Source organism: Bipolaris maydis, assembly GCF_028858645.1.
Source record: "Bipolaris maydis strain C4 unplaced genomic scaffold PSV08scaffold_11, whole genome shotgun sequence".
Taxonomy (NCBI): Eukaryota; Fungi; Ascomycota; class Dothideomycetes; order Pleosporales; family Pleosporaceae; genus Bipolaris; species Bipolaris maydis.
In genome coordinates, this window is record NW_027093867.1 from 390,158 (window position 1) to 413,478 (window position 23,321).

Here is a 23,321-nt window from a genome sequence, read left to right on the forward strand (position 1 = left end):
GATATTTTTGACTGACTCAACATGGATGTAGACTGTACAGTCTCCTATTGCTTCTAGCCGCGTTGTCGTACCAAATTTGGTATTGGATAGCACCTAAAATCAAACATGATGTTCCACGATATGGTATAAACAGGCCGGCCTGCTACGAAATGCAAGCCAACATTCTAAACACACTGCCCAATCCTTACTATTCACACCCTCCTTTTTCCGAAAATGTTCATGTGTCATCCGAATAGCACTACTACTATCAACGATCTTGCTCCAATTGCAATGCGAACAACGTAATGTCTTTCCCCGAGGGTCGTATACACGAAGGAAATGTTGTACTTGACTTAAATTTTCATAAACTCCGCAATGTTTTGCAATTTCAAGAACTCGATCTATTGGAAGGAATAGACCTGGAATCCGTGGTAAGCATTTTCCGTATTCTTTAATCAACCCGAAACACTCCACTTACAGTTTGCTTGGATCCTCTCTTCATCAGTGTTGTACATGTCTGGGAACATTTTAATTGTGATGATGTTCAGCATCCTTGTGTGGGATCCCTCAACAAATTGTGTGACGGCATCAACTCTCATTTCAGTTAATGCCGTATTAAACCAAAATGTATGATCCCCAAGATTAACGGAGATACTTTTAGTATCTGTGAGACCAATAGCACCAGACATTCGAAGCTGAATTGCTCTCGGCGTGGAGGTGAACATCTTTTGTAAGAACTGAATTCTTTTTTTGGTAGAATCGCTGCCATTCAAACCGTTGGTATGGACTTTCAAGCAATCGTGAACCGTGATGTATTGAAGTTTGCAGGAAGGGTTTCCGGGCATGCTTAACATGTCTGTACCATTATGGCGTAGATGGAAGGATGGGTCGAAAACGTCTTGTGCGCACACCCTCGGTGGACTCCAAACGAAACGAACAACACCGTCTTTGAAACTCACATTTGAAACATTGTTGTCTTTGCTTCCAAGATGTAATCCTGTTTCTCTGATGTCGTTATTGATTACGGCGCCATCCTGCCCATCAACTCTATATGTGTTTTCACCCAGGTCTTTCGGTCGGATTGCGGACATGAACGGATTTGCATGATTCTCAGCGCTCTGTATTGAAAGACTTGAATGATGTTTTCGTGACATCGTCTTATCCATGTTCGGTTTGGACATAGTCACATCAAATGGTTGGCTTGAATAAGCTAGGCGACCGCTGGATGAGGCGACTGTTGTGGGGTCTTGATTCTCCTTCTCTCCGCCATCGCACTGCTGCTGGCTTGACATCGACTTTTCCTTAGCTATTGTAGATAGCCTGGTGAAGCTTATGTTCCGCGTACGGTCGACGGTATTGTGTGTGCGTGTGTTAGCGAGAATGTTGCTGTGAGAAGTGGTGCGTACGTCAGACTCGTTCTCGTAGTCAGAATCAGAGTCGGATATCTCTATGTAGGAGGGAAGTCTTGACCTAGACATGGATGGCTTCCTCGACTGACTTGGTAGGGCCTGTCGACTCTGCAGAGAGAAGGCTGTAGAGCGAGTTCTTTGTTGCTGAATCCGAACAGGGATATCTGCCTGCTGCACAACTGTAGTGGTATTGGAATCTGTGGTGTTGGAGCTTCCATCCACTGTAGAATCTAATAGGATAGATAGTGGTAGGCGGCGTGCATTGTTGTAGACACTGTATTGTTGGCTGTTGGCTGTCTGATGTTTCTGTGCCTCAAGAGTAGCTCGTGGTTTCGTTGTGTCTTCTCTAGTTGGCGTGGAGTTGGTTGGTTCCTGAAGAAGCGGAGGCGGGGTTGGACGTTTGTATGAAGGCAGAGACGGGATAGAGAGTGGAAAGACGCGACGACGTGACGGAGCTGGCATTGTTGTTAGTAAGATATATATATTATGTTTGTGTGGGGTGAACATACCATCTGCTTGGTTGTTGTCTCTCTCGCTGGGTCTGATGTGTGTGAGAGACGTAATAGCTTCAGGTAAAGCTGAAGCTGTAGCGGTAGGCGGTGTAGGCTGAGGCTCTGAAGATGAAGTGAGTGAGGCGGATAGATTTGTATGTAGCGGGGTAGCACTCTTTGGAGATGGCAGTGCTTCTGGATTGCTGTTGAGAGAAACATCGCTGTTTACTAGGCCCTGGCGTTGTATGACTGAAGAGAGGCGTGTGGTAGGCTGAATTGGCATGCCACTGTCGTCATTGGAGAGAATGTGCGTCTTGGTTTGCCCAGTTTCAATGAGGATTTGTGCAACCTTCGCAGCAGCTCTTTTTATCACCTCGCTTCGTGGTTTGTCGCGATACATCTCAACCTTTATTCTTTGTGACCATGCCTGATTTTCGATATGGCGACAGATAGCATGTATATCGCGATACGACGATCGCCATTTCACCTCGGCCATCAATCTTGTCGTCACCAGTAACAAAGCTTCTATTAAATGTTAGCCTTTACCTAGATTTAATGTTCTGGTCTTTGTATACCAGGTGTGAAAGACACTTGATCTTGTGGTTCTGAATGTGTTCCTGTCGTTCGTTTTCTCTTTCTAGTCATAGTTATCGAATCGTTTGCCGTATCTGTAGATGTCTTTTGGATGAGCCTTTCTTTTCTTATCGATGATTCTTTCAAATCTCGCTCAGAGTGGGGTGATGCTTGGAAAATTTACGGGGAAGGAAGGAACATCCCTAGTAGCAGCTCTTACCACAACAAAAGGAGGGGCATATCTGCATACAGCTTGACTTAGATTTACTTTAGCCTCCTCTTCTCACCGCTCTTCGACGCATCCTCTCTCTTCTTCTCACCGCTCTTCGACGCATCCTCTCTTTCAACTCACTACCGCACATCCGTCACCATCTTCTTTTGTCAGTAAGCGACATATAATCGACCAGAGCGAGCTCCGAAAAGTTGTCTTGCCTTACTAGGTGCTGCTTAAGCATCGATCTACTGCCCCATTACCAGGTGCTGCTTGAGCGCCTTTCCCTGCCTCACTCCCAGGTGCTGCCTGAGCGCCTTTCCTGCCTCATTCCCAGGTGCTGCCTGAGCGCCTTTCCCCTGCCCCATTCCCAGGTGCTGCTTGAGCGCCTTTCCCTGCCTCACTCCCAGGTGCTGCCTGAGCGCCTTTCCCCTGCCCCATTCCCAGGTGCTGCCTGAGCGCCTTTCCTGCCTCACTCCCAGGTGCTGCCTGAGCGCCTTTCCCCCTGCCCTTGGTGATTGAGCGACATGTACTCGACCAGAGCGAGCTACATAAAGTTGCCTTTCCCAGCCTCCAGGTGCTGCCTGAGCGCCTTTCCCCTGCCCCATTCCCAGGTGCTGCTTGAGCGCCTTTCCCTGCCTCACTCCCAGGTGCTGCCTGAGCGCCTTTCCCCCTGCCCTTGGTGATTGAGCGACATGTACTCGACCAGAGCGAGCTACATAAAGTTGCCTTTCCCAGCCTCCAGGTGCTGCCTGAGCGCCTTTCCCCTGCCCCATTCCTAGGTGCTGCTTGAGCGCCTTTCCCTGCCTCACTCCCAGGTGCTGCCTGAGCGCCTTTCCCCCTGCCCTTGGTGATTGAGCGACATGTACTCGACCAGAGCGAGCTACATAAAGTTGCCTTTCCCAGCCTCCAGGTGCTGCCTGAGCGCCTTTCCCTTGCCTCACTCCCAGGTGCTGCTTGAGCGCCTTTCCCTGCCTCACTCCCAGGTGCTGCTTGAGCGCCTTTCCCTGCCTCACTCCCAGGTGCTGCCTGAGCGCCTTTCCCCCTGCCCTTGGTGATTGAGCGACATGTACTCGACCAGAGCGAGCTACATAAGTTGCCTTTCCCAGCCTCCAGGTGCTGCCTGAGCGCCTTTCCCTTGCCTCACTCCCAGGTGCTGCTTGAGCGCCTTTCCCCCTGCCCCATTCCCAGGTGCTGCTTGAGCGCCTTTCCTACCCTAACATTGTACCGCGATACACTAAGGGGACCAGAATTCCTCATCGAAACCAACAACTACCGTTGTCTAACCCTCGAAATGGTCAACTCTACTCCAACATCCGCTCAGCGTCCTCCACCAATTTCAGGCTCATCATCGTCTTAAGAGCTAGTCTTGGAATCCGCTTACCGCCCACCACTAAAGTTCCTATATTCAGCATCTTCAAGGCAGACCACACCAGTACCCTCATAAAATACGGAAGACCTATTTGGGCAGCCACCTCCGACATCTGCCCAGCCTCCTCCGCCAAGCGAAACATGGTCCAGCATACTAGATCCAACGTCGCATCATACGGCACACCTCCTATTAGCCTTTTCATCTCTTAGTTCTCCTAACTCGTTAGATACAGTACCAGATCCAGTATTATCACAGGTGCTGTCTGTAAAGCCAAGTAAGCTCCTCCTACTATATTCAAACTATAGCTAACAAACTAAAAAGACCAAGCTGTTGGTGATAGCGAGTCTTTACTCTAAACAGCATGCGCCATCACCGTCCTCTACTTCTACCCAGTCGAACTATGGATCGAGTTTTTCTATATCTACATCCTTACTTGAAGCAGCCAATAACCACGATGATAGTCGAGACGACCAGGACATAAGCCGACTACAAAGTTACGACTTAAGTGGCTTAAGCGAATACTAGAGTGTACTAGAGGAACAGGAAATTCCAAGTACAGGAGATGTACAAAGTAGGGAGAAATGCAAGGCGCGACGGGAGAGATGCAGCGGTGCTGAGGAAGAAGAAGATTATCGCTGTGTACTATTACCAGCTGAACCTTCGCCATCAGAGTACATACCAACATCCAGCTAAAGCAGATCTATCTATTTGGATAATAAGGACGTTATACCAACAGTGCTTCTCACTAATAGTATTACAAGTGGGTCGAGTGAGTCGTCATGAACAAGTGCATCGCCAACAAGGTGTACTTAAGGAAACTTGAGTTGTAGGAGCGAGAGTGCTAGGTGCCGCTAGATGACAAGGACCGACTCTTTTAATCTAGACGTGCTTCATTTATTATAACTAACAGAAATGAATCTATGAAAAAAAAAGTACGTTTCTTATATAGTGGCGAGAGATAGGGTATGGAGAAAGTGATTTGCATGACACGCACCACCCAAACTTGCACCCAGACTTACACCCAGACTTGCACCCAGTCTTGCACCCAGACTTACACCCGCTACCCACTTACACCCACCACCCAGAATTACACCCACCACCCAGGCTTGCACCCAGTCTTGCACCCAGTCTTGCACCCAGACCTTACACCCGCCGCCTAGACTTGCACCCGCCACCCACTTACACCCAGACTTGCACCCGCCGCCCAGACTTTACACTCACCACCCAGACTTGCACCCAGACTTGCACCCAGACTTTACACCCGCCACCCACTTACACCCAGACTTGCACCCGCCGCCCAGACTTTACACCCACCACCCAGGCTTGCACCCAGTCTTGCACCCAGTCTTGCACCCAGACTTACACCCGCTACCCACTTACACCCACCACCCAGAATTACACCCACCACCCAGGCTTGCACCCAGTCTTGCACCCAGACTTACACCCGCCACCCACTTACACCCACCACCCAGTCTTGCACCCAGTCTTGCACCCAGTCTTGCACCCAGACCTTACACCCGCCGCCTAGACTTGCACCCGCCACCCACTTACACCCAGACTTGCACCCGCCGCCCAGACTTTACACTCACCACCCAGACTTGCACCCAGACTTGCACCCAGACTTTACACCCGCCACCCACTTACACCCAGACTTGCACCCGCCGCCCAGACTTTACACCCACCACCCAGGCTTGCACCCAGTCTTGCACCCAGTCTTGCACCCAGACTTACACCCGCTACCCACTTACACCCACCACCCAGAATTACACCCACCACCCAGGCTTGCACCCAGTCTTGCACCCAGACTTACACCCGCCACCCACTTACACCCACCACCCAGTCTTGCACCCAGTCTTGCACCCAGTCTTGCACCCAGACCTTACACCCGCCGCCTAGACTTGCACCCGCCACCCACTTACACCCAGACTTGCACCCGCCGCCCAGACTTTACACTCACCACCCAGACTTGCACCCAGACTTGCACCCAGACTTTACACCCGCCACCCACTTACACCCAGACTTGCACCCGCCGCCCAGACTTTACACCCACCACCCAGGCTTGCACCCAGGCTTGCACCCAGACTTTACACCCGCCGCCCACTTGCACCCGCCGCCCAGACTTACACCCATTGCCCAGACCGCTGCACCCGCCAATCTTGCACCGCCCCTGTAGCAACTCTTGATTTGCATCCTCGATACCTACACTTACTCACCCCCGTGAAGCTAGTAAGCCAAGAAAAGCCGCGCTGCTGTTGCATAACACCAATACAGACTATTTCTGCGCATGCTATAGCTGCTTGCTGACTCACTTTCTAGTCGTACTCTACGCTGCTAACGCCCTACTATGCGCTTTCCATTCTCGAGCTGCCCACGAATGCGCCTTCCTCGATTCGAGCCCCGCCGCCTTGTTACGCGCCATGACACTCGCACGACTAGACATGTCTCTCTTCTCCTACTCTACAGCTATCGTCTGCATTGCCTTTACGCCGCTACCTTCCTACGTTGACTCGAGTCACCCGTAAGCCCTCCGCTAAGGCCACGACCTATTTCCATCCGGCAAGACTCGACATCAAACTCGGTCATTACTAGTCCACATCTTCTAGTGCTGCTGTTGGTCAGAGAGGTAGTCACACCCTACCTTAATATATATACATTGTGTCTCCGCTGGGCAGCTGCCGGACAGTGTCTAGACTTGTAGCAATCGTCGCGTTATCTCAGCAGCCAGAACGAATATGCTACCGCAGCGGAGCATCACAGGCGACCATAATGCGTACAGCCTGGCACTTAGAGATGCTCAGTACTTCAAGATGGTTGGCGTCTCCCTCGACACTCTCCGGGGGCGTAAGGTAATGTCAGGGTTAAGAGCACAGAATGCTGCACAGGAACAACAGCTAGCAGGCACTATGCTACCTACTCCTACATCACAGAATCTTAATTTCCCCACAGCTTCAATTCAAGCGCCAAGTCACCTAACAGTTTAGAGAAGATGGTTCCTGAGCTCTAGTTAGAAGCCTAGAATTTCGTGGGTAAGTTAATACCTAATTTATATCTTACTATATGCTTAATTCTACTTAGGCCTAGATGCATGATGTTTAGATAAGTATACCATTTCTTAGATCCAGCATGGAAATGCATCAGTCGAGATTGGAGAAGCTTATGCTCCTACCAGATTGGCGCCACGATAGAATGCCTGCACTATGCCAGGAGTTTGCACACCTCTACGCAATCTAATTACAAGAAGCACCGCTAAGATCATTCAAATCATACTAATTAGGAGGGTGCGCAGTCGAAGCGAGGTCTATAGCAGATATATCTAGGTTACTATATTATACCGTGAAAGTTGCATATCTGGAAACAAGGTATCTAAATGTACATCTTTTCGATTTGTTGGTACGGAGGATCGCTGTGCATCAAATCGCTTATTTTATTCAAAGCAGTTCTAATAAGATGCTAAAGGTGTTTCCAAAAAATCCGCTTAAATAGCTATTCCAATACGACTATGTTGTGGCGTCCGCACTGATCACTCCTTGACAATGCCAGATCACTTTGCGTTATGGATCCAGTTCGATAACGGTAGTCACACCATTCTACCAATTGCATTGTGGGTATCTGGCTCAATGAACTGTTCGTTAGTACGCCACAGAACCGATGTAAAGCAAATCTTCTCTGATGCATATCGCGAGATGCGAGCCTTTTTTTCCAGGACGCTCACTAGCCAGTAATAGCCATATTAGATGTTGTCTTTATAGGACCCACATTTGATCTAAGAAATATCGCTGTCTGGCAACCTTACCTCGCTCGGTATGCGTACCTCAACAAGTTACCATCGGAGCCGTTTGAGATCCTCTCTATCTCTAATATCCAGTTAACCAGCATTCCCTGCTACACGTCTTATCCAACCGTGACTCTAGAAGTATAGATCCTAAATGAAGAAACAGACAAGTTTAAGCTCGAGGCAGAGTTTAATGAGTTCCATACGGAGGACACCAGCAAATTGAACGATACTTATCCTGATGTTAGGAGCATCGATGATGAGACTGATGTAGCGATAAAGCCTCATCGTGCAGCGTATCCAGTAGACGATGCACCAAGCTGTGCCGCATTTTTCAGGTGTACGTCGCGGCCAGTCCCTATGTTAATTAACATTTTACTAAATCTATTAGAAGAGGTTCATGTCCGTCAAACAATCCAATCGTATCAGCGCCTCAATCACAATGCTGTCCTTTCATCTTCTAGCACATAAAGCAAAGCGAGAAATGCTAAAAGCACTTATCGAATTAGTTGATAAGAAAACATTTCTCTGGCTTACTGATTCCGAGTTTACCATTAACAAAGGAATGGCACCTAGCGTATTCCAAGTGTGTGTGAAGAAGTTTGGGTCGAATCAGGGGATGATCAACACGAACATTTATTATCCTGGTTTTGACCTCGCCGTAAGCAGTAAAATATTGAACCCTCGGTTTCCTCGCATATTTGAACGGATATACGGATTAGATCGCCAAACAAATAGAATAACACTGCCCTAGCTTGGGGCCAAGCTTCGAGAGAATGGATTTGACTACCACAATCATGCGATACTATCTTAGTTCTCAATAGCGGATATGACTAGCATCGTCCGGGCATTATGTGAACATACCTCTCTCTTAGAGGCTAAAGAGAAAGTGAGAATTCCCCCAGCGAGGTCAAAATAGAGGGGTTTTTAGCCAATAAACGTGGGTGATATTGTTCGTTCAATATTAACATTATAGGCGTATAACCTCCAGCATATACACCGTGCATTCTATCTAGAATCTATATTGTTCCAGTTTCATTGCGCAAAGACAGATGTTCTAGGTTTTAAGGGTATTTTGTTAACGTTAGTCGTAATGAAGAAAGCGCTACTCGATGTCTATACGTTTAGATAAAGGCCCGCGTTCTTGAATTGCATCTGTATTGAAAGAGGCTACATAGCTACTGGTTATAGAACATCTTGATAGTTCACAGCTAGAGCGCGGAGAGGCTACCATATCAGCGAAACTTTACTCAACCTCAATGCCCACCTGTTCTGCAACAGTTTGTAAGAACACTCTCATCTCTCGCTTATCCCTAATCACTTCCTCAATCCTCACATTCTTGGCGATGAGATCGTAGACGTAACATTTTCGTTGTTGGCCTAGTCTATGACAACGCTTCTCCATCTGCAGGACCTCTGATGGATTATTTGATGGCTCCGCAAGGATAATGTGATTCCCCCTCTGGAGGTTGAGACCCGTTGAGAGAACACGCTGAACCCCAACAAGAATCCGGGGCCGGTTCTTGTGCATGAACATCATGACCTCTTTGCCATCTGCATTTTGAGCTGTCTTCTTATCATCAACAACTGTCGTGTCATTGAACGATGAAATGATGATTTCCTTGTCCTTGTCATTCATGGTCGCGAGGAACAACGTAATTCCAACATCTGGTAGAGCAGATTGAAGAACGTCGTGAATGACCACCGCTGACATAGGTTGCTGGGCTGTCACAACAATCTTCTGCAAATAGTCGTCGGGCGTTCCAATAAAACTTGTAGGATCTTGATCTTTGAGCTTTTGTGCGGCATTCCGATCGCCGTCATCGTGTGCCATTATGTTGCGGATGATTTCGATAATTTTCACCATCTTTGGGTCATCCTTGGTTGTCTTTGTTACTTTTCTTCGCAAAGCCGAATTATCTTTCCTGTAACGCTGGCAATCCATCCTTGCTTGAGTAAGCTTGATAGTTGCATTTGGATTCTTTCCTTTCTCCTTCGGCGAGTTGTATAGCCAGTCGTTGAAATCACCGGCTCGAATAAGAGTGGCCAAGGATGGCGCAGTTGCTACGACTTGGGAAGTGTGATATTCTCTTATAAAAGTGGTCTGAAGATTTTGGAAAGTTGCTGGTCCTTTGCTCTTGCTATTTGCGTGAACTTTAAACGCATCTTTAAGCATCTGAATCTGTGCGTTGGCATGTTCCAATTCTTGGTCGCTGTAGTTAACTTGTACATTTCTTTTCTCGAATTCTGGTAGAGGTACAATCGATGTCTTCCCATTTGAGTCTGGGAGGTGCGTCAACTGCATGCGTCGAAGCATGATAGGCGAGATGGCATGGACTACCGAGGTCGTGGTTTCTTTTGCTTTATCATGACAGTTGTCGTTCCAGAGCTTCGTAGCTTTATTGTGCTCCAGGAGGAAGTCGCATTTACAAAATCGGTTGACTTCGTCTCGAATGCGTTTAAGCACATCCTTGGGACATGCCCTCTTCACGAACTTCAACATTGGTGTCATCTGCGTCTTGGCAAGACTGCACCATACGTTGAGGTCCTTTAGATCTTTCCATGGTGTGCCGCTGGAGAAAACAAATTTTGTAGGAACTCCTTTTGCCTGAGAAAATGGCGGCCGCTCACCCTCAACATAGGAACTCTGGTGTTTGCATGTAAATTTCTCTAGTGTTCGTATGATGGCGGTTGAATCCCCGGTAATCTGATGAAATTCATCCACTGCAATGAGGGAAAAGGCGGCGGAAGTCCTCTTTTCTTTGTCTCCAATAGCATTGACGACCCAGGCTAGGGCGCTGGAGGGAGTTGTGATAACGACATAGTTGACGGGTGGTGGAAGTTCGCAGGACGTTCCATCTTCGTGGAACGACAGAATTCTTGAGTCGAATACCGCATCGTCTTTTGTTGAGTTCTTCGTACGACGAGTTGGCCCGGTCTTACTCTTGATAGTACCATGCCCAATAACAGATTTAAGTTGGAATGGGCAATCCTCGTCACAGAAGTCATTTACTGTGCCTGCCCAGTCAGGAATTGTAGATTTGACCATGCATACCACAAGAGATGGCCGCATGTCAATAACCCAGTTGCGAGCGGGAGAGTCGGGGTTGCAGATGCACTTGAAAGGAAAGTAACCCTGAGACGGACATTCTTGTCCTGTAGAAGCGTCTTCGGGAAGATGCTTCTTAGCATTCTCGTTGTTATTCCTGAACCGGTTTATTGAGCGGGTCATGTGCACCAAGACATTCTTGAGCCACATTAGGGAGATAGTCATAATTGTTTTTCCCAGACCTTGCTCGTCGGCGAGGAACATGGCACCGCGCTCTTCTAAAATCCTGGTCGCTTGATAAATCATCATGTACTGGTGCGGATACAAAGGCTTCTTGATCCATTTGACCTTCTCTTTCTTGTTGATCATCTTGAGTAGGGGTGGCATGCCAAAGAACTTGCGTGCATTGCACCATTCTTCGAAAGTGAACTTGGCCAGGATAGGTGAAGTACGGTTCATCACTTCCTCAAAGTTCATGGTCTGCTCTTCACCGTCATTGATTTCCTCTTCATCCCTTTCCTTCGCTTCCTCCTCCTCCTCCTCTTCTTCTTCGCTCACCCATGGGGGTGTTAGAATTAGATCTGGATCATACTCCATGTCGAAATCATTGCCCTTCTTTGGTACAATCTTCAACCTTAGGGATCTCTCGAGGTTTCTATACGCATGTAAGAAGGCTGCGCTAAATGTATGGAAATCGAATCCAACGGATGTACCGTGGAATGGCCCAGAATTCAAAATGATCACATCTTCTTCGTAGGGGTCCCATTGAACTGCTTCTGACCGCAACCACTTTGGGATACAATCGGTTGCCTTCTCAACATCGTTCGTTTCAATGAATTGAAGTTCCCGGAAATTGTTGATTGGCGGCATACCATCTCCATCCCAGTTCACATCCCGAGACACGAACAACGCCATATCCTTCATTTCGAGTTTGTTTATGACGGGATTGATCTTGACGCGTTTGTAGGGTGACTCGATGATGTCTTTTTTTAAGGCCGGCGATGCTACGGATTCGCATTCTTCTTGTTTAGGCTTTCTCTGAGTTTCTTGTGCTGGTGTCTGGGTAGTCTTGCCTTTGTTCTTTGGAGGCTTTTGTTTAGTAACGTGAGGAGTTGCAGACCTGCTTTTGGGCTTGAATGTTATGGAGTACTTCACCATCCTCTTGACCGCGTCTTTGTATGTTTCCTGGTGATGAGAGCTCCACCCAGGATTAGCACCCCATAAATCGTATACATTCTGTGCAATGGCTTCAACGAGAGCATTCTGGTCTTGTCGATTCTCTTTGTCGTAGATAGCCTTGAATGCATCCCAACTGCTGCACACGCATTCGACCAGTGTCGTGATATCCGCAGCAATCTGATCTGATTCTTTATGTCCCCATAGACCAAGGTTGGCAAGCTTAGCAGGGCTGTAATGAACGCCTCTCTTCTGCAGTTTATCAGGCGGCGCGATGGAGTTGTCGAATTGGTGGCCTTCAGTCCACGCGCGTGTTACTCCGTCATTACGAAGGGCAGGGCATTGAGCGAAGGCTTGAATTAATGCTCCGCCGCTGAGGAGTTGAGTATTGTTCGGGCTTGCGCCTTGTTGACCTAATGATGCAGACATGGTACAGAGTATAAGGCGGGCGTGTGATAATCGCTATACAGCGTGAGTGATGCAGAAGAGAAGGAATACATGTGAGTAACGAGAACTTACTGGAAGTAACGAGACGCGTGCGAGAATAACGATCGGATTTGTTGCAGAGCGCGCGACAAGCTGTTGTGGTGGTAGTAGTGGTAGTGGCGGCGGCGGTGGTGGTGGTGGTGTGGTGGTGGTGGTGGTGGTGGAGTGAGCGTAACAGGCAAAGCAAACGACTATTTTTGCGGCCGCCACATTAGCGTATAGCTTCAGCTCAGCGTCAGAAAAAAATGAGCGGTGAAGGGGTGAGAGTATTTCTCAAGCAGACCTAGTTAGGCATTGTTGCCTGAGCGATGAAGTAAGCCACGCAAACATCGCTTTGATGGCTTTGATAGCTTTGATGGCTTCGATACTATTAGTGTTCTTTGAAATTACATTCTCCTCTTTTGTATCTAATTTGCCTTACCTTTACCGCTCTTTTATCTCTTGTAACTATATGATCTTACTTCACTAACGTGTCAGCCTTAGCATCACATCTATCTCACTTTACTATCATACCGCCTGTTCGTTTAGTCCCTGCCTCTTTTACACACATACCGACTTTTCTATCACGCTCTTAACTTACCATCGATCCAAAGAACGCCTTTGGATGCTTACATCCTTGTCTTTCTACCCTCTCACACTGTATTGTAAGCACCAGTCACGCGCCTGCGACACTGAATGGACAAACACTGACCAAGATAGCAACAGCTCGGAACTACATGCATCATGACATCGCACGAGCACCCCCCCTCTTCCATGCTCCATAACCAGGTACTCAACAAGGATGTCGACGAGCTGATGCATCTGAACCCCGCCCTCAACAAGGATGATGCGAGGGATGTTCTCCGAGCACACAACTACAAGAAATATTGGGCTGCATTCTATGTAGCAATTGGGCGCATCTGTGGTCGCTTTCCTAGGATCCCATATGCTGTCGCTGAGGCCCTTCTCCTTGCTCATAATGAGGATTGGGAGGAGGTCTGCGAAGCTTTCCATTTGCTACTTGAGACCATGGAAATCCGAGAGCATACCGACCAGGCCACCGAAGTCGCCGCCTTCGTGGGCGGTATGCCACACCTTCTTCATCGCTGTGATCTACTGGCCAACCACTTCATGATGAGGCAGAGGATGATTTCTAATGGATATTCCCCCGTTACAGTTGACAGTGATCTACTCGACGATGAGGATGTTAATCTCTGGAGTATCCCTAAGAAGATCAGATTCCAAGTAGCGAAGCTTCAACATCGCCATGCTCGTGCTTGTCGCTTGGGCGGTGATTGCAACCACAGAGCAACTGACTATTATCATGCTATCGACTCCACCGACAGCCTGAGAGAAGCTGAGATCCGTCTTAATAACTTGCACGATGACGACACCAACATGTCTGAAGAGAACTACGATGATGGTTCCATGTGGATACATGGAGAAGGCCAGCATTGATACTTGAAGGAATGACTATTCCATGATGGACGGCAAGGCTCCTGGGAGTTGGATGTATGTAGGGAAGCACATAGATGGCACAGACTGCGGAGGGTCGGGTAATGTTTAAGGATGGAGTCATGGGCACAAGGAAGGCTTTTATGAAGCATGTATCTTGGTATTAAATACGATGCAAGACAAAACTAGGATGATTCTCGACAAATTTCTATAGGAACAATATATAAAGTTTATAATTGATTTGATATGACTATTCACTCTACAGTTCCCTTCCACTATTTCTAGTCGCATTACAGTGCCGTATAATGACATCTCAAGACTATCTGCATTTCGAAGCTTTGAAGTTAACATCTCTAATGCACTTGATGCCTATTATACACATAGAATGTGTTGAAGATTATATAGCAATTATAAAACAAGATACACAAACCCCTACTCAAGACAAGGGAATAGCTGAATATGACACTTTATACATGGTGAACCATAAGAGCTGCAAATTTGAAAGGTGTAAGTCGGGGATGGATGTAAACTTGGGGGTGCAAGGATGCAAGTCTGGGGTGGATGTAAGTCTGGGTGTAAGCCTGGGTGCAAGTCTGGGCGGTGGGTGTAAGGGTGCAAGCCGGGGTGCAAGTCGGGGATGGATGTAAACTTGGGGGTGTAAGAGGGCAAGTCGGGGGCGGGTGTAAGTCTGGGTGTAAGTCGGGGGTGGGTGCAAACTTGGGGGTGCAAGGGTGCAAGTCTGGGTGCAAGTCTGGGTGCAAGTCTGGGCGCAAGTCTGGGCGCAAGTCTGGGCGCAAGTCTGGGCGGTGGGTGTAAGGATGCAAGTCTGGGGCGGGTGCAAGTCTGGGTGTAAGTCGGCGGTAGATGCAAATCTGTGGTGTAAGGGTGCAAATCTGGGCGGCGGGTGTAAGTCGGGGTGTAAGTCGGCAGTGAATGTAAACTTGGGGGTGTAAGGGTGCAAGTCGGGGGTGGGTGCAAACTTGGGGGTGCAAGGATGCAAGTCTGGGGTGGGTGTAAGTCTGGGTGTAAGTCGGGGGTGGGTGCAAACTTGGGGGTGCAAGGGTGCAAGTCTGGGTGCAAGTCTGGGTGCAAGTCTGGGGCGGGTGTAAGTCGGGGTGTAAGTCTGGGGTGGGTGTAAATCTGGGTGTAAGTCGGGGGTGGGTGCAAACTTGGGGGTGTAAGGATGTGTGGGGAGAAATCAAGCTCAGATATAGTTACTTCAGTGGACAAAAGGTTGAATTGTCTATCGATCTCGAGATTCACTCAAGCTCAGCTTTTATCTACTCATATCGGATATACAATACTCCAGCTCCGTTACCTTATCCCAGCTCAGAGTCGGCCCGCCAGGTTGACCCTCGGCTACAGCTCCTTCACCTTCACCATGCTCCATGTCAGCTCAGGCTTCAGCAATGGATACAGGCTCCGTCGCGACACCCCCCTCAAGCTTTCCATCTGATCAGTTGCGGCGTGGTTGATGAGTCACGTGTTGTTGTTGTTTTGATATCCGTTTGCTAGTCACGTGCTAGCGCCTCTCACCAAACTCACATATCACCTTCAGTGCGACGCCCCACCACCACCACAACACCAACCCCTCCACCCACAACTAAGCCCCGTTGACAATCACAAGGGCTCCATTGCAGTTGCAGCTTCGTTTTCTTACTCCCATTGGGTCTGCAGCTCACTCCAGCGTCTGCGGCGCCTTTGCGGGCTCACTGAGTCTCCCAGGTAGTGAGATATTTGTTTTGACTGAGGCAAGCTTTGCTAACAATCAGCTCCCGCAGGTTCATTTCAAGCTTATGGTCGACCAGATCACGATCAACTCGCCAGAGATCTTCACCCCGCTCCATTTTGTCGAGGAAGAGGAGCTCGTTGCTGGGTCAGATACTGAGAATAACAACAACAGCTCAGACGACAAGCTCGCTATTTTTCCAATAGGATGGCAAGCAAAGCCTCATGATTGACCCTGGCTATCCAATCCGAAGTATCGAACACAGTGGCCAGCCCTGGGTCTGGGATTGGAAAAAGAAGATGTGGCTCCCAGATTTGTTCTCAGCCTCTGTTGCTCAGAGTGAGGGTCGCGGCACCAAGTGTCAGTGTACTAATGATGAGCTGGCTAAGGATAAGAACAAGGCAAAGGCGAGCTTGTGAGTGCTCCAAGACACGCCCGCTACTCTCGATGAGTACCGTTCATACGATTTGGTCTGAGCTTTGAGAGGCACAGTTAATCCTTGCCCCGGCATACATCGATGATTGCCTCCTCATCTGCGGGTTTGCGCTTCCTGGACTTGGGAGCTGCTGTAGTAAGCTTTGGGGCTTCAGAGGTAGATGCAGTAGTAGCGTCGCCGTTAGACTGGCCGAGGAACTTGGCAAAGGACGGCGGGTAAGTGGGTGGCGGGTGTAAGTCTGGGTGCAATTCTGGCTGCAAGTCTGGGTGTAAGTCTGAGCGGCGGGTGTAAGTCTGGCTGCAAGGCTGGGCGGCGGGTGCAAGTGGGTGGCGGGTGCAATTTTGGGTGTAAGTCTGGGTGTAAGTCTGGGTGTAAGGCTGGGTGCAAGGCTGGGTGCGAGTCTGGGCGGTGGGTGTAAGTGGGCAATGAGTGTAAGCCTGGGCGGCGGGTGCAAGTGGGCGGCGGGTGTAAAGTCTGGGTGCAAGACTGGGTGTAAGCCTGGGTGGCGGGTGTAAGGATGCAAGTCTGGGTGCAAGTCTGAGGTGGGTGTAAACCTGTGGGTGTAAGGATGCAAGTCTGGGGCGGGTGGAAGCCGGGGTGCAAGTCGGGGGTGGATGCAAATCTGTGGTGTAAGGATGCAAGTCTGGGTATAAATCAGCGATAGTACCACTAGCTGCCAGACGCCATTACCTCGCAATTGCTCCCTAGAGCGCAGGCCCTTAGAGCGGCTAAGTTCTGCGCTGTCCTAAGGACCTATATAAGGGTTAGTTTATTAATACGTATCGTGGCGAGATTATCGCTGAAGCTAAGCGCCGCGAGAATGCAAATTAGTAGTTAGGTGGGTGACCACTAGCGAATCCCCGCTGCCGTATGTTTTTGTTTTGCGATTTTTAATCTTTTGCCTGGGTTGTGAGAGTCACGTGGGCTGGCACTTGGCATGCTAGTTAGTTGTCAGTGTAGGTTGGGTAACTCACCAATCGTGGTTCTCTCATGCAATCGAAACATGTCATTTGAGCGCTGCTAACAAAGGTAGTGATGGTTGAGCTATAGGTAACCCCATTCCATGTCGTGAATTCGTTATTGTTGAAATCCCAAAGCTCAGTCAAACAAGAGATGACTTTGCGTCGCCATCTTTAGCCTTCGGAACCTAGGTTCCACTGCACTCTGCCGCGTCCAGGAACTGCCAACTGGCCGACAGGCACTGGCTTGGGGTGCTGAATGACATCGCTGTTCGTCCTGGCAATCGTCTGTGCCATCGGCTTTGGTGTACTAGTAGGGAATGATGTCTCGCTGCCGCCCCTGGGGAGCCGCGGTTTCTGAATATGGTGAGGCGAGCTAGGTGCATTAAAGTCGTTGACAAAGGGAAGTTGGGAAGGCACTGGGTGTGGATGTTGTATTTGTTGCGGTAGCTGCGGTAGTTGTGTGGATTGCGGCGAGCCGTGACCGTGATCAAGGAACATGCTATGGCTTGTAAGTATCCTGATACCAGGTACAAAATCAGGAAAACGTCAAAACAGATCAGGGACAATCTTACTCTTGTGGTTGAGCACTTCCCCTCCGACTCGTCTGCACACTGCTGGCCATGCTGCCACTCCCCGTTCCACCTACTGTGCTGCCGCACGCACTGCCATACATCGCTGCATGCTGTGACTGTGGGGTAGCGGGAAGCCACCCACTGCTTGTAATTCCCTCGACATCCATAAGGCGTTGAAGCAAGTCTTCGGTGATGACAAGCAAATGTTCCAAAGCAGCAAGACGTGATGTCTCCTTTGCAGAACAGCAATGAATGTATGATTTACTGGATGGATTGTGTTCGACGATGCACGCCCCAACTCTTCTTGAGGAAGTCGGGGCGAAGCTTATCACGTCTAAACATCGATTCGGTCCATAGATCGCGCGTGCGTTCGCTATGACAGGTCAGTTTCTTGTCACCAAGCATGGAACAACATACGTACCGAGTACTCTTGTCCGGATGCTTTCCAGGGCATACTCCGAATCCTTGTCCTCCATGCGATGCAATATTTGGCTCGCTGTCCGCTCCAATGCTAAACTGTCGTAACTGCTGCTTTTTCCGTGCTTCATGTCCTTGAACGCCTCGATCATCGGAGTTAGCCCGTTCCAAAATCAGTACTCGGCGGAGGTTTGACTTTCTGGATCTATTGGACTGTTCAGATCTCGAAGACGCCGCGGATTCGGAAGTATTTGTACGTCCAAGTGGCCCAAACTTTTCAAAGGATGCTAGTTCTTTGGCAAAGCTCTTCCACGAAGAGGTTCTTGAGAGGTCCCTCTCAGAGTTTGTACGACTTATGTTTGGCGAGCTTCCAGCTGACCTCGAACCGTCGAGTTGTCGCGAACTCCTGCGCCGCTGGAGACGGAGTTGGATCAAACGCTCTTCGTAATCTGCAGCTTCCTTTAGGCGTTGCTCCTTTCTGAGAATGTAAATCTCTTGTAAAGAACTGTGTCTAGCGAGACGATGGGGGTGCTGTGGATGCCAGGGATTGAGCTGTGGCCCCAATGCAACTCTTTCAGCAAGTGTTGGCGGTGGTGTGGGCTGAGAATGCCTTCTGATACGGGTGGAGTGCTGCGAAGTTTCCGATCTGCTCGAGCTCAGTGACCTCGGTTTAGGATTGGAGCCCACGGAATTAGCCCTGATTCTGCCAGGCCTCGCGTATGGTGGATCCAGGATGTCCGCTTCCTCAATAGTATCAAGTGTAAAGCTTCGCCTGGATTCTTCTTGCCAGTACTGTGCAGGTAGCCCGTATATAAAACAAGTAAAGGGAAGCGTTGTGACGACTGCGAGATGCACCTGCGACGGTATTAGCAATCTGATCATATACATCCTTGAATTCTGAATCTTTGATCTCGACCAGGAGGGCATACTCAACGCGAAAGTGGCCGCAGAGCCAATAAGGCTCGCATCAAAGTATGACGTCGTGTTTCAGAGAGCCGAAGCAGTCCAGATGGCGGACCCGCAGCTTTGGTAGTTGAAGTATTGAATTGGTGAGAGTTGCCAAGGGATGAATAGATGAGATGAGGAAGAAGTTGTATGAGGAAGTGTAGCAAAACAATGGTAGCGTCGACAGTGCTCAAGTAGGACGTTGTTGAGCAGCCATCTAGTAGTATGGATGAGCAGCGAGCGATGAGGTGAGGGGGAGGTGATAGAAGGTTGAGAATGATGCAGAATGTTTTGTTGTGGCAGCGGCAAGAAGTGGCGTTTGGCAGCTATAGCCCGAAAAGAATGCACCAAGCAGCAGGAGCAGTCGGCGTGAACGGTACTGACGACCATGAATTTCCACAACAACAGGCATATTGTGGTCTGTCCATCACTTACAATTCGTGGTTGCGCTATTGTATGCCTCCCCGTATCATCTTAGCTGCTCATCAGCGAACATCAAGAAGATTGGGTGTCGGCATGTATCTGGTGTTTTGGGAATGGTGCACTATCACCATGCAAAGTACACATCACATGACAAAAGTCCATTCCAACATCACTTCATGTATGCCTCCTGCTATTGCAGTCAAACATGGTCATGAAAACAGGAAATTCAAGGCTATCTTAGCAGTTGTAATAACAAACCCCACTTTATCTCATGAATGGTATCCTTTCCTTCCATATCCCTCTCTTCCATGCAAATGCCAACACACAAACGCTTCAAGTACAATTATGCTCTTTTGATATTTACTCCATCCCACACCAGATATATTGCATCCCTATTGTCTCAATAGTAAGCCTACCTACATAAGCGCTATGGACGCCTTCGACTTGGCTCTGACCTGATGGAGCGTCTCGACGATCACTTTCCTTCGGAGCATGCGCTCAACCGATGCTTTCAAATAGTACAGCAACGGTTCAGTGACCAGCCGCTAACCAGAAAATCTAAACCGCGAAGCCTCCAGCCTGCCGAGGCCCTCTCGGGGGGCCACGTTTCTTCGACGATAGCTAGTTGTAAAGTCCTGTAGAATCGTCCTAATCATCCTAACGTCGCCTGTTTGGATGCGTTGGCGAATGTTGTTGAGGAAGCGCTCGCTCTCTTGGGGTGTGATGCTACCCTGTGGTAACATAGCCACGGTGCTCGCAACCCACTGTGCAACCTGTTCAGGCATGAGCTCGAACAGGTCGAGAAGCACACCAGACGAGTCGGCAAAACAACCCTCGGGGAAGCTGTACATCATGCCCGTCATGATACGCTGGACAAGTTGGACGCCAGCGCCCACAACAAGCTGCTTAACGCGGTCCCGTATCTGTTCTGGAACTTCGTGACGTGTATTGTCAAAAGTAGACGACGGCGATGAGTTGCGACCATAGCCGAGGAAGTCGCGTAGGAAGTGTAGCACTGCGATAATGGGATCCTCTTTGAGCAGTGTGAGAGAGCTGCAGGCTGCAAGAAGTATCGTTTCCATGAGCGGGGACATAATGGACTCGGACGGGAAGTAGAGTGCCATATCGGCCGCGAGACGGAAGTAATCCTCGATGAGATCAGGGAGTTCTTCTGGGGGCAGATCACTGAGTATCCTCAGGAAAGTCTTCGCTTGCTGCTCATAGAACTGGTAGACGTCATTTGCCAAACCTGCATCGACAGTCTCCACACCTTGCGAGAATTCGCGCACAATCGATGCCGTGGCCCAGAGGAAACATCCCTGTCTTGATTTATCGAAGCCTTCAATCAGTTTTGTGGCAAGAGCCGGTAGAAGTGGTCGCATTGCTGTCTGGTAAGAAAGTACCATGTATCGCCAGCACCTGCATACACGCTCGAGGATCGGTATGCTTGTGTGGAAATGGCCAATCATGTTTGCAAGGGTGGGGAAAATCTGTTCGCAGTATTTGACGGCCGGATGCTCTTGACCAGGTGGTATCTCTGGCCTCACCATTTCAAAGAATATTGTGAGGAGGTTAATCTTGTCCGCAATGAGTTTCTGGTCTGGCTCATCCTTTGCTTGTTGTGCAAGCTCGATCAAGTGCGCCATGACAGGGTCGAGATAAAGTTTGAGTGTTGCCAGAAGCTGGTCGTTGGGAACCTTGGCAACAACAGAGGCAACACCTTCCGTAATCTCTTCTTGACTGCTAATGGGTAGCTTGTTCAAGTTCTTTGCGTAAAACTGCTGCAGCGGGCCAACATAGTGAACTAACAAACTCGCGCAATCGTTGCAAAAGAACTTGAATGACAGCGCAGCAGCTCGGATGACATCCTTGGTTGAATGGTCAAAAGCTGCCATGATGTAGTCCAGTTGCATCTGTAGCGTGTCAGGGTGCTGGGCCGTCCACTCTGTGTACCTTCCTAGAGCCATCACAGCTTGGAATCGCAACTTGTTGTGGTCGGGTATGCCCGCGATGAGTGGAATCAGCCGTGGAAGCATGATATTCTCATCTGGAGGCACCATGCGGCCCATGGCTCTGACTGCAAACAAAGGCGCTTCCAGTTTCTGCCACTCTGGCACACTGTTCGGTCCAGCCTGAGCGCCGTATGTTTGGACCCATTGCTGAATGAGATCATAAGGTTTTTGAAGGCATTCAACGACACCCATAACCTCACAGCAATCCTTGAGAACATCGCCCATCTGGTGTCGAAACTCGCGGAACTTTTCCTCTTGTTCGCGATCGCCCTCGAACAAGTCCTTGTCATCACCACTCCCACCTTCCGGCTTCGGGAACTGAAGGTGGTTTATCATAATGTCGACCAGCTTGGAGTAAATGTCTAGGCATTGGTTGCGAGCTTCGGCGTATTTCTCCAGCGTAAGGTATTGCTTAAGGTCGTACCAGAACTTAAAGGTATGGGAGATGGCGTCCCTTTCCTTATCTAGCGCGGCTATGGCAAGTATTGCTTCGACCAATGCACGGAAATCGGTCGGTAGACGCGCAATGAGGATAACCCAAGACTCTCCAGCCTCGGCAAATATCCTTGCAATGCCCTTGAACTTTTCAGCATCCTCCTCTTGTGCCGCTTCGGCGAGCTTCGTTTGGAGGTTGATGACTTGGGGATAGAGGATCATTATGGAACTGAGAGTCTCATCGACATCTCTCGTCTCTGCAAGGAGGGCGCTCAGACATTCTACCGCAGCTTCAAAAGGATCTTCATGCGAGAGGCCCTCAAAAATGATCTTGAGCAAGGGAGAGTTGATGATGGCGTCCAATGGAATTTCGCGTATCCAGGAGGTGATGCAGTGGAGTAATTGGGGGTTTTGTGCGGCCGCAGCTATCAACTGTCAGTGAGAGTGGGCTGGAACCCAGGGAATTTAACGTACGTGAAGAGGTTCCGTATCGTACGAGGAGTTCCAGGGCCTGCTGGGCGTTGTCTTCAATCAACTCGGCCGTCCTCATAGTCAACTCGTGTTCCTGACCACCACACATTAGACTACAACTCTGCTAGCATGTGTCGGCACCGCGGGGAATTGCCGTAGGCTGCAAATGGGGCGCGGCTCGCTCGGACGTACTGTGAGTGCGATCTTACGTCCATGTGTGACTTCTTCGGGGAGAACGCGGAGAAAGTCGAGGACGCAAGGTAAGGTTGCGGGGTCGGAGCCGAGTGAGTTTACGATATCTTTGAGGACATCCTTCCACTCGGTCATCTGTATTGCGAGATTTGCCAGACACACGCATAGCTGTAAGCGTATGGGCTTTGGTCCAGCGTGAAAAATGGCCAAGTTTCGCATGATAGAAGCTCGCAGCTCGGCAAGTTGAGCGCGGGGCACTTGGTGCAAGTCATAGACAATCTGCCGGCTGTTAGGAAAGGCGCTTTGATGAGTAAAACACTAGCTTACCTTGCCCTTGAGCGTTGTGGCAGCGAAAAGCTTGGCTGCTGCATCTGCAGAGTTGGACTCGAGCATAGCTAGTGTGGTTGTCCATGCCTCTTCCTGCGCGCCAGTCAGCCACCTGTGTCCCTACAACGACGCACCCGTACATACCGACTTCTGAAATTGCTCCAGAAACTGATGTGCCTGCTCTTTCTGTGCGCGATCCGCCGACGATGCCATAGTGTTGTGTGCCGCCAACACCGGGTCGAACACCTGCTGTCCGTTGGCAGCCATGGTGAGGGCGATTGAGGGGGGTAGTGATGGTGATGGTGGGGGAACGGATGCGGATACTGCTCTGAAAGAGGCGGCGGGGTCGAGTTATATTGCGCGCATTCACTGGCTTTGTGACAGAGGCCGACTGACAGAAGGTGCAGGCAGCGAGGATGCGGCGAGGGTGGTTGTGGTGGTTGCGAGC

General features: G+C 49.5%; 9 protein-coding genes across 9 annotated transcripts; 5 read left to right on the top strand and 4 right to left on the bottom strand.

The window, feature by feature from the left end:
* Positions 1-1,199: 1,199 nt before the first annotated feature.
* On the bottom strand, positions 1,200-2,174 carry PSV08DRAFT_378350 (uncharacterized protein; the record flags this gene model as incomplete). Its single annotated transcript, XM_066093348.1, has 2 exons — positions 1,200-1,843; positions 1,898-2,174. Coding segments are annotated over 2 exons (921 nt in total), but the record flags the coding sequence as incomplete, so codon positions are not given.
* Positions 2,175-2,990: 816 nt separating this feature from the next.
* On the bottom strand, positions 2,991-4,514 carry PSV08DRAFT_378351 (uncharacterized protein; the record flags this gene model as incomplete). Its single annotated transcript, XM_066093349.1, has 5 exons — positions 2,991-3,713; positions 3,811-3,874; positions 4,048-4,188; positions 4,219-4,297; positions 4,469-4,514. 5 exons carry the CDS (start codon positions 4,512-4,514, stop codon positions 2,991-2,993), a joined length of 1,053 nt encoding a protein of 350 aa, XP_065948661.1.
* Positions 4,515-6,799: 2,285 nt separating this feature from the next.
* PSV08DRAFT_317455 (uncharacterized protein) lies at positions 6,800-7,039 on the top strand. The gene has a single exon (XM_066092668.1). It carries the CDS (start codon positions 6,843-6,845, stop codon positions 7,014-7,016), a length of 174 nt encoding a protein of 57 aa, XP_065948662.1. The 5' UTR covers positions 6,800-6,842; the 3' UTR covers positions 7,017-7,039.
* A 529-nt stretch (positions 7,040-7,568) lies between these two features.
* Positions 7,569-8,726, top strand: PSV08DRAFT_249595 (uncharacterized protein; the record flags this gene model as incomplete). Its single annotated transcript, XM_066092389.1, has 4 exons — positions 7,569-7,667; positions 7,955-8,147; positions 8,272-8,468; positions 8,622-8,726. 4 exons carry the CDS (start codon positions 7,569-7,571, stop codon positions 8,724-8,726), a joined length of 594 nt encoding a protein of 197 aa, XP_065948663.1.
* Positions 8,727-9,046: 320 nt separating this feature from the next.
* Positions 9,047-12,749, bottom strand: PSV08DRAFT_403685 (uncharacterized protein). The gene is made up of 2 exons (XM_066093660.1): positions 12,552-12,749; positions 9,047-12,494 (listed from the first exon to the last, which is right to left on the bottom strand). The coding sequence occupies exon 2, from the start codon at positions 12,459-12,461 to the stop codon at positions 9,054-9,056; it is 3,408 nt and encodes a 1,135-aa protein (XP_065948664.1). The 5' UTR covers positions 12,462-12,494; positions 12,552-12,749; the 3' UTR covers positions 9,047-9,053.
* A 522-nt stretch (positions 12,750-13,271) lies between these two features.
* Positions 13,272-14,096, top strand: PSV08DRAFT_411251 (uncharacterized protein; the record flags this gene model as incomplete). The annotated part of the gene is made up of 1 exon (XM_066093885.1): positions 13,272-14,096. The coding sequence occupies one exon, from the start codon at positions 13,272-13,274 to the stop codon at positions 13,953-13,955; it is 684 nt and encodes a 227-aa protein (XP_065948665.1). The 3' UTR covers positions 13,956-14,096.
* A 400-nt stretch (positions 14,097-14,496) lies between these two features.
* Positions 14,497-15,408, top strand: PSV08DRAFT_249598 (uncharacterized protein; the record flags this gene model as incomplete). Its single annotated transcript, XM_066092390.1, has 4 exons — positions 14,497-14,515; positions 14,652-14,801; positions 14,907-14,965; positions 15,262-15,408. 4 exons carry the CDS (start codon positions 14,497-14,499, stop codon positions 15,406-15,408), a joined length of 375 nt encoding a protein of 124 aa, XP_065948666.1.
* A 340-nt stretch (positions 15,409-15,748) lies between these two features.
* Positions 15,749-16,100, top strand: PSV08DRAFT_353927 (uncharacterized protein; the record flags this gene model as incomplete). The annotated part of the gene is made up of 2 exons (XM_066092866.1): positions 15,749-15,891; positions 15,947-16,100. 2 exons carry the CDS (start codon positions 15,749-15,751, stop codon positions 16,098-16,100), a joined length of 297 nt encoding a protein of 98 aa, XP_065948667.1.
* Positions 16,101-17,250: 1,150 nt separating this feature from the next.
* PSV08DRAFT_185554 (karyopherin) lies at positions 17,251-23,140 on the bottom strand (the record flags this gene model as incomplete). Its single annotated transcript, XM_014220591.2, has 7 exons — positions 17,251-17,578; positions 17,652-18,024; positions 19,987-22,308; positions 22,358-22,448; positions 22,547-22,825; positions 22,874-22,966; positions 23,018-23,140. The coding sequence occupies 7 exons, from the start codon at positions 23,138-23,140 to the stop codon at positions 17,251-17,253; spliced, it is 3,609 nt and encodes a 1,202-aa protein (XP_014076066.2).
* Between the last annotated feature and the right edge of the window lie 181 nt (positions 23,141-23,321).